This window comes from Salmo trutta, chromosome 38 (assembly GCF_901001165.1).
Source record: "Salmo trutta chromosome 38, fSalTru1.1, whole genome shotgun sequence".
NCBI lineage: Eukaryota > Metazoa > Chordata > Actinopteri > Salmoniformes > Salmonidae > Salmo > Salmo trutta.
The window spans coordinates 30922579-30932581 of record NC_042994.1 but is presented as its reverse complement, the minus strand read 5'-3'; the positions used below and the strand labels follow the sequence as shown (position 1 = coordinate 30932581).

At 42.6% G+C, this 10003-nt stretch overlaps 1 protein-coding gene across 1 annotated transcript in view; it reads left to right on the top strand.

The window, feature by feature from the left end:
• Positions 1-828: 828 nt before the first annotated feature.
• LOC115178590 (zinc finger protein 850-like) overlaps positions 829-10003 on the top strand; it is a 71232-nt gene continuing 62057 nt past the window's right edge. The window contains exons 1-3 of the mRNA XM_029739845.1: positions 829-859; positions 995-1172; positions 8013-8829. Of these exons, the coding sequence (XP_029595705.1) occupies positions 857-859; positions 995-1172; positions 8013-8829 (998 nt within the window). The 5' untranslated portion in view covers positions 829-856. The remainder of the gene's footprint in view (positions 860-994; positions 1173-8012; positions 8830-10003) is intronic.

Sequence of the window (10003 nt, the reverse complement as noted above, 5' to 3'; positions counted from 1 at the left end):
GATGAGAAAGAACCAATTGTAGAGGAAGAGGAAGAGGGGGTAGAGGCTGTCACAGTGGAAGACGAGGAGGAAGAAGCTTTCACAATCAAAAAGGAGGAAGAGGAGGCTGTTAAAGTGAAAGAAGAAGAAGAGGATGTTGCTGTGAAAATATATAATGAACCTTTAGGAGTGAGAGAGGGGATAGTAGCTTTCAGAATGAAAGAGGAGGATGTTATAGGGAAAGAAGAGAAAGAACCTTTTAGAGAGGAAGAGGACGCTATCTCAATAAAGGTGAAGGAGGAAGTCGTTTTGGGAGTGAAAAAGGAGGAGACAGAAGATCAGATTAACACCAGTGAGTACTGTCAACAACACGTGTGGTTTTAAAGGGCATTCTACTGAAGTTCTACACTTGAATATGTTGTTCAGTGCTGTATAAATTGTTAAAGTTTCAATCTGCCATTGGTACATATATTTTTGAGACTTTTAAATTAGATTTATTAAGTTCTCCATGTGGTCTATGTTAAAGTGCACCTCATCTAATACAACAGGCTTTTAAAATTCAATATTGGTGCATAATTTATACTTATATCAAAGGGATGCAAAAGTCTCCCAATTCGTGGAACGACCCTTTTACATTTGCATCACAAACAATATTTAATAAAATCATGATGAAAGTGTCCATTTTAGGTCCTGTTTAGAGATATTAATGCCTCTTGTAAGACCCTATGATTGTAATAGAAGATCATAAGTTTACCATCTGTTTGATGTTCTCATTCACACAGGAGAGAGACATGACTATCGTGGATCATCTGGGGAGCCTCAACAACCTCCTGATGCTGACGAGACAGAGAAGAGTCTCTCCAGATCAGAACACCAGATGGTACAGCTTGGTCTGGTCTAGCATACAGCTTGCTCTATCTGGGTCTGGGCTGGGTTTCTGTAAAGCACTTTATGACAACCGTGACATCAGCATCCATAATGATATGTGTCTGTGTCCCCTCTTTATGGTTACCAGGACAACGCTAGCCCTTCCTCCCTCCCGGAGTCCCTGTGTCGTGCCTCTCCTGGTAGCACCTTACTGTTGGGTATGAAGAGGTTGTCTGTGCTGCTGGTGGACTGCAGGAAAACAACGGGGCTGAGTGGAACTGTGGGAGGAGGAGAAGAGAAGAAAGGATCAGATTTGACTCATCAAAGTAAGTGCTGTAGTTTAATTTGAACAAATAAAATAGATCTGCCCTCTGGTATCTGTTACCAGGACAACCAGTCTTGAAGGAGTTCCCACATATGCTAAGCACATGTTGGATACATTTCCTTCACTCTACGGTCCAACTCATCCCAAACCATCTCAATTGGGCTGAGGTCGGTTGATTGTGGAGGCCAGGTCAGCTGCTGCAGCACCACATCACTCTCCTAATTGGTCAAATAGGTCTGGGTGGCAGGTGGTAGGTCTCAGACGATGTGGAAGTCCTGGGCTGGCGTTGTTATACGTGGTCTGCGGTTGTGAGACCGGTCGGAGGTACTGGCAAATTCTCTAAAACAACGTTGGAGGTGGCTTACTGTAGAGAAATTAACATTACATTCTCTGGTAACAGCTCCTGTGGATATTCCTCCAGTCAGCATGCCAATTGCACGCTCCCTCAAAACTTGAGACATCTGTGGCATTGTGTTGTGTGACAAAACTGAACATTTTAGTGACCTTTTATTATCCCCAGCACAAGGTGCACCTGTGTAATGATCATGCTGTTTGATCAGCTTCTTGATATGCAACACCTGTCAGGTGAATGGATTATCTTGGCAAAGGAGAAATGTTCACTGACAGGGATGTTATCAAATTTGTGTACCAAATTTGAGAGAAATAATATTTCGTGCATGTGGAAAAATTCTGGGATCTTTTATATCAGGTCATGAAACATGGGACCAACATATTTATATTTTTGGAACATCTACCCAAAATATTTCATTCTTTTTTTACTTTACTCAAAATATCATGACATTAATGATAGTCAAAATGTATAAACATATGTGAACTTCTAAATAAAATGCCTTTTTTTTCACCTTTATTTATCCAAGTTCTCATTTACAACTGCGACCTGGCCAAGATAATGCAAAGCAATTAACAAAAACAACAACACAGAGTTAGACATGGGATAAACAAAGGTACAGTCAGTAACACAATAGAAAAGGTCTATGTACAATGTGTGCAAATGTAGTAAGATTAGGGAGGTAAGGCAATAAATAGGCCAATTTAGCATTAACACTGGAGTGATAGATAGGATGATGTGCAAGTAGAGATACTGGGGTGTAAAAAAAACAAATTAACAATATGGGGATGAGGTAGTTGGGTGTGCTATTGACAGATGGGCTGTGTACAGGTACAGTGCTCTGACAACTGATGCTTAAAGTTAGAGAGGGAGATATAAGTCTCCAGCTTCAGTGATTTTTGCAGTTCGTTCCAGTCATTGGCAGCAGAGAACTGTAAGGAAAGGCGGCCAAAGGGGGTGTTGGCTTGGGGATGACCAGTGAAATATACCTGCTGGAGTGCCTGCTGCGGGTGGGTGTTGCTATGGTGACCAGTGAGCTGAGATAAGGCGGGGCTTTACCTAGCAGAGACTTATAGATGGCCTGGAGCCAGTGGGTTTGGCGACGAATATGTAGAGAGGGCCAGCCAACGAGAGCATACAGGTCGCAGTGGTGGGTGGTATAAGGGGCTTTGGTGACAAAACGGATGGCATTGTGATAGACTACATCCAATTTGCTGAGTGTTGGAGGCTATTTTGTAAATGACATCGCCGATGTCAAGGATCGGTAGGATAGTCAGTTTTACGAGCATATGTTTGGCAGCATGAGTGAAGGTGGCTTTGTTGCGAAGTAGGAAGCCGATTCTAGATTTAATTTTGGATTGGAGATGCTTAATGTGAGTCTGGAAGGAGAGTTTACAGTCTAACCAGACACCTAGAATATGTGGACAACTACAAATACCTAAGTCAGAACTATCCAGAGTAGTGATGCTAGTCAGGCGGGCGGGTGCGGGCAGCAATCGGTTGAAGAGCATGCATTTAGTTTTACTAGCATTTAAAACCTGTTGGAGGCCACAGAAGGAGTGTTGTATGGCATTGAAGCTCGTTTGGAGTTTGTTAAAACAGTGTCCAAAGAAGGGCCAGATGTATACAGAATGGTGTCATCTGCGTAGAGGTGGATCCCCAGCAGCAAGAGCGAAATCATTGATACAGTTGAAGTCGGAAGTTTACATACACTTATGTTGGAGTCATTAAAACTAGTTTTTCAACCACTCCACAAATTTCTTGTTCCCAAACTATAGTTTTGGCAAGTCGGTTAGGACATCTACTTTGTGCATGACACAAGTAATTTTTCCAACAATTGTTTACAGACAGATTATTTCACTTTTAATTCACTGTATCACAATTCCAGTGGGTCAGACGTTTACATACACTAAGTTGACTGTGCCTTTAAACAGCATGGAAAATTCCAGAAAATTATGTCATGGCTTTAGAAGCTTCTGATAGGCTAATTGACATCATTTGAGTCAATTGGAGGTGTACCTGTGGATGTATTTCAAGGCCTACCTTCAAACTCAGTGCCTCTTTGCTTGACATCATGGGAAAATAAAAAGAAATCAGTCAAGACCCTAGAAAAAAATTTGTAGACCTCCACAAGTCTGGTTCATCGTTGGGAGAAATTTCCAAACGCCTGAAGGAACTACGTTCATCTGTATAAACAATAGTACGCAAGTATAAACACCATGGGACCACGCAGCCGCCATACCGCTCAGGAAGGAGACGCGTTCTGTCTCCTAGAGATGAACATACTTTGGTGCGAAAAGTGCTATTCAATCCCAGAACAACAGCAAAGGATCTTGTGAAGATGCTGGAGAAAACAGGTACTAAAGTATCTATATCCACAGTTAAACAAGTCCTATATCGACATAACCTGAAAGGTCGCTCAGCAAGGAAGAAGCCACTGCTCCAAAACCGCCATAAAAAAAGCCAGACTCCGGTTTGCAACTGCACATGGGGAGAAAGATCGTACTTTTTGGAGAAATGTCCTCTGGTCTGATGAAACAAAAATAGAACTGCTTGGCCATCGTTATGTTTGGAGGAAAAAGGGAGAGGCTTGCAAGTCGAAGAACACCGTCCCAACCATGAAACACGGGGGTGGCAGCATCATGTTGTGGGGGTGCTTTGCTGCAGGAGGGACTGGTGCACTTCACAAAATAGATGTCATCATGAGGAAAGAAAATTAGGTGGATCTATTGAAGCAACATCTCAAGACATCAGTCAGGAAGTTAAAGCTTGGTCGCAAATGGGTCTTCCAAATGGACAATGATCCCAAGCATACTTCCAAATTTGTGGTAAAATGGCTTAAGGACAACAAAGTCAAGGTATTGGAGTGGCCATCACAAAGCCCTGACCTCAATCCCATAGAAAATTTGTTGGCAGAACTGAAAAAGCGTGTGCGAGCAAGGAGGCCTACAAACCTGACTCAATTACACCAGCTCTGCCAGGAAGGAATGGGCCAAAATCCACCCAACTTATTGTGGGAAGGTTGTGGAAGGCTACCTGAAACGTTTGACCAAAGTTAAACAATTTAAAGGCAATGCTACCAAATACTAATTGAGTGTATGTAAACTTCTGACCCACTGGGAATGTGTTGAAAGAAATGAAAGCTGAAATAAATCATTCTCTCCACTATTATTCTGACATTTCACTTTCTTAAATAACAGTGGTGATTCTAACTGACCTAAGACCGTGAATTACTGGGATTAAATGTCAGGAATTGTGAAAGAACTGAGTTTAAATGTATTTGGCTAAGTTGTATGTAAACTAACGACTTCAACTGTATATACAGAGAAAAGTATATACCATCGAAATGGTCGGTGATCTGTTTGTTAACTTGGCTTTCAAAGATTTTTTAAAGGCAGGGCAGGATGGGAATAGGTCTATAACAGTTTGGGTCTAGAATGTCTCCCCCTTTGAAGAGGGGGATGACCGCGACAGATTTCCAATCTTTGGGGATCTCAGACAATATGAAAGAGAGGTTGAACAGGTTAGTAATAGGGGTTGCAACAATTTTTGGAAAGAGAGGTTCCAGATTGTCTAGCCCAGCTGATATGTAGGGATCTAGATGTTGCAGCTCTTTCAGAACATCAGCTGTCTGGATTTGGGTGAAGGAGAAAGGGGGGGGGGGCTCGGGCAAGTTGCTGCAGGGGGTGCAGAGCTGTTGGCCGGGGTAGACCTGGGTAGCCAGGTGGAAAGCATGGCCAGCCGTAGAAAAATGCTTATTGAAATGATCGATTATCGTAGATTTATCGGTGGTGAAAGTGTTTCCTAGCCTCAGTGCAGTGGGCAGCTGGGAGGAGGTGCTCTTATTCCCCATGGACTTTAGTGTCCCAAAACGTTTTGGAATTAGTGCTACAGGATGCAAATTTCTGTGTATATTGGTTCCTGACTTCCCTGAAAAGTTGCATATCGCTGGCTATTCGATGCTAATGCAGAATGTCACAGGATGTTTTTGTGCTGGTCAAGGGCAGTCAAGTCTGGGGTGAACCAAGGGCTATGAGGCAGTGAGCGCTGAGATCCTGGTTGAAGACGGCAGAGGTGTATTTAGAGGTCAAGTCGGTCAGGATGATATCTAAGAGGGTGCCCATGGTTACGGATTTAGGGTTGTACCTGGTAGGTTCCTTGATAATTTGTGTGAGATTGAGGGCATCTAGCTTAGATTGTAGGATGGCCGGGGTGTTAAGCATATCCCAGTTTAGGTCACCTAACAGTACAAACTCTGAAGATAGATCAGGGGCAATCAATTCACATATGGTGTCCAGGGCTCAGCTGGGGGTTGAGGGGGATCTATAACAAGCGGCAACGGTGAGAGTCTTGTTTCTGTCACTTTAACCATACCTACATGTACATACTACCTCAATAAGCCTGACTAACCGGTGTCTGCATATAGCCTTGCTACGCTTATTTTCAAATGTCTTTTTACTTTTGTTTTATTTCTTTACTTACCTACACACAGACACACTATTTTTTTTCTCGCACTATTGGTTAGAGCCTGTAAGTAAACATTTCACTGTAAGGTCTACACCTGTTGTATTCGGCGCACGTGACAAATAAACTTTGATTTGATTCTGGAAAGGTGGATTTTTAAAAGTAGAAGCTCTAATTGTTTGGGCACAGACCTGGATAGTATGACAGAACTCTGCAGGCTATCTCTGCAGTAGATTGCAACTCCGCCCCCTTTGGAAGTTCTATCTTGTCAGAAAATGTTGTAGTTGAGGATGGAAATGTCATGACTTTTGGTGGCCTTCCTAAACCAGGATACAGACACGGCTAGGACATCCGGGTTGGCGGAGGGTGCTAAAGCAGTGAATAAAACAAACTTAGGGAGGAGGCTTCTGATGTCAACATGCATGAAACCAAGGCTTTTACAGTTACAGAAGTCAACAAATGAGAGCGCCTGGGGAATAGGTGTGGTGCAGGGGGCTGCAGGGCCTGGATTAACCTCTACATCACCAGAGGAGGAGTAGGATAAGGATATGCCTAAAGGCTATAAGAACTGGTCGTCTAGTGCGTTCAGAACAGAGAGTAAAAGGAGCAGATTTCTGGGCGTGGAAGAATAGATTCAAGGCATAATGTACAGACATGGATATGGTAGGATGTGAGAACAGTGGAGGTAAACCTAGGCATTGAGTGACAATGAGAGCGGTTTTGTCTCTGGAGGCACCAGTTAACCCAGGTGAGGTCTCCGCATGTGTGGGGGCATGTTGGGTGGGGCTGGGGGCTCTACAGTAAAATAAGACAATAACTAGCCTAAACTGCAATAGACAAGGCAGATTGACATTAGGGAGAGGCATATGTGTGATCATAGGGTCCAATGAGCAGCAATAGGTGAGTCAGGGAGCCGATTCAGTAGTTGCTACTATGCTAGGCGAGCTGGAGACACGGCGATTCAGACAGCTAGCGGGCAGGGGCTAGCAGATGGGCCTTTGGCGATGTCGGACGATTACGTCGGAAGACCAGTCGTGATAGATCGGCGGGGCTGTGTGTCGGCAGTAATGGGTCCAGGCCAATTGGCAAAAGAGGTATTGTAGCGATGATCCTTTACACTGGATCATCGCAGCTCGCTAGCTGCAATCTGAGTGGCTACTCCTGGCTAACGTCTCTGTTCCGAGCTTGCGGTAGGAATCCGGAGATGTGGTAGAGAAAAAGCAGTCCGATATGCTCTGGGTTGATATCGCGCTGGGCAGACTGGCAGGTATTGACCGAGCTGAAGCTGGCTGGTGTCTGAGTTAACAGTGAAGACCGCTAGCAGCGGCTAACTGACTTGCAGCTACTAGCTAGTTAGCTAGTTAGCTGGCTAGCTTCTGATGGGGGTTCCGGTTCTAAGGTATAAAAATAGCAGATCCGAACCACGTTGGGTGAGGCGGGTTTCAGGAAATTTAATTCAGTCCGTAGATGGAAAGTGAGATTAAAATATATACGAAAAGTAAACAATATATAAAATGATATTTACACAGGACGGGACAAGACCAAACACACGACCGACTGCTACGCCATCTTGGTATGTGTCGACCCTATCGACAACGGGGAGATGTTACTGATGTGCTTTGTGTCTGTCTTGAATGTAAAAATGAAACTTCCACACAAAATGACTTATTTACTTATTTTATGTTTAAGGAAGAGTGTAAGTCGCATTCTGTATCATACAGCTATGAAAGTTATATATTTAGAACCACCTGCTGATTGGAATCCAGTGACGTCTGTGTCTTCAGTGTCCTAGAACTGTTTTAGTTTTTTGTGTTCTGACTTATAAAACAGAAAGTATAATAAGTAATGTAAACATATTATCAGTAATTACCAGGAAACTCGACAACATCATTTGTTTTAAATTATGAAATGTTCGAAAACTGGCATCAGGTTATTGAGGGTTTGATTTGGATTAAACCTCAGCAAGGCAGTTTTATCATGTGGAGATTTCATTCTGGTCTCTCTTAAAATGAACACTGTCTTTTGCAGGAGGAAAACCAAACTTGGAGGAACCAAAGATGTCCAAACCAGCAAGACGACACCTCTGCTCCCATTGTGGAAAAAGTTTTAACCAGTTAGTTAGCTTGAAAAGACATGAGAGGGTACACAAAGGAGCGAAGCCACACCATTGCTCCCAGTGTGGAAAGAGTTTTAAGCGGTTAGACACCCTCAAAGCTCATGAGCGAATACACACAGGGGAGAAGCCATGCCATTGCGCCCAGTGTGGAAAGAGTTTTACCCAATTAGGAAGCCTGAAAGAACACATGAGACTGCACACAGGGGAGAAGCCTTTCCACTGCTCCCAGTGTGGAAAGAGTTTTAACCAGTCAGGAAGCCTGAAAGCTCATGAGCGAATACACACTGGGGAGAAGCCTTACCGCTGCTCCCAGTGTGCAAAGCGTTTTATCCAATTAGGAAGCCTGAAGGAACACATGAGATTGCACACAGGGGAGAAGCCTTACAACTGCTCCCAGTGTGCAAAGCGTTTTACCCATTTAGGAAACCTGAAAGAACACATGAGATTGCACACAGGGGAGAAGCCTTACAACTGCTCCCAGTGTTCAAAGCGTTTTACCCATTTAGGAAACCTGAAAGCTCATGAGCGAATACACACAGGGGAGAAGCCTTACCACTGCCCACACTGTGGAAAGCGTTTTAACTATTCAGGAAAGCTGAAAGAACACATGAGACTGCACACAGGAGAGAAGCCTTACAAATGCTCAGACTGTGGGAAGACATATTACTCATCACAGTCACTTAAACATCATGTGCGAATCCACGCAGGAGAGAATAATTACTTCTCCTAGTGTGTATATTGATATTTAACATCACATTGACTTAAAATTCATCAGAGAACATACACAATGCTCCTATTGTCTTATATTGTTGACTGAGAATGCTTACTTGTTTATACCATTGTACAAACTATACACAAACATATATTTGTATGTTTTTATTAGAAAACATGAACTGAATATGGAGTATGTCAGTTTGAATATAGAGTAGATCAGATTCCATGTGTTTAAATGGTCCTTTTTTAAACTCTATGTGTGTGTTTATATGCATGTGTCTTTCCTCCAGCACTACAGATAATACAGTGATATTTCGATGTAATGCATTTGCTCCATTGTTTACATTTGCATTGTGGCCCACTGATGATTTAATGACATGAAAATATTCAGACTGTAATGGAAAATATTAATTGGATGTGTCCACATAACTGAGTATGTGACTAACCTTGTAAAACTGTCCTATTATAATCTCCTGTTCCTGGGAGTATCATCCTGCGTTGCAGATCAGCTGCACCTGTGTCCTTGTATGAATGAAGTCCCTCCCAGGAACAGGAAACTATAAAGATATGTGCTCATCACCCAATGCTTCAGGAATTCAGACTGTCTACACTGCGCTGTGTAACTCTGTTATTCTGTTATTCTCTGTTACACTTTCCTGGGGGAAATTTACAAGCATCCCACTGATGAATAAACGTTGTTGCCACGTCATTTCAACAAAACAAATCCATGTGATGTTAGATCAATGCAGAAAACTGATTGGATTTGTAAAAAGCCGTCAACATCAGGAATCTTGGTTTATTTTTCACCCAACTGGCAACCTAAATCCAATGACAGGTGACATTTTGTGTTGATTTCATGTTGAATTCACTTTAGTTGAGGACTCAAGGAAATGTAAATAGAAACTAGATGTTGAACTGACGACTGTGCCCAGTGGGCTGGTTTGAATAAGCAGCAGGTGTTGGATCAATATCCACCTTAGTAGCTAAGTTTCCATGCAATTTGCGACAGATTTTCATGTGAATATTCTCAAATCTGTACAAAACTATATATGCATTTTCCCACCAGAAATGTTTCTATCAAACAGACTTATTGCGGATAAAAGTCTTTGTGTGACAAATAAAAAAACTTTGGTTGTTAAATTTCCACGTACTGAATGAAAAATACAAGTTAAATGGGTTTCCATCACAT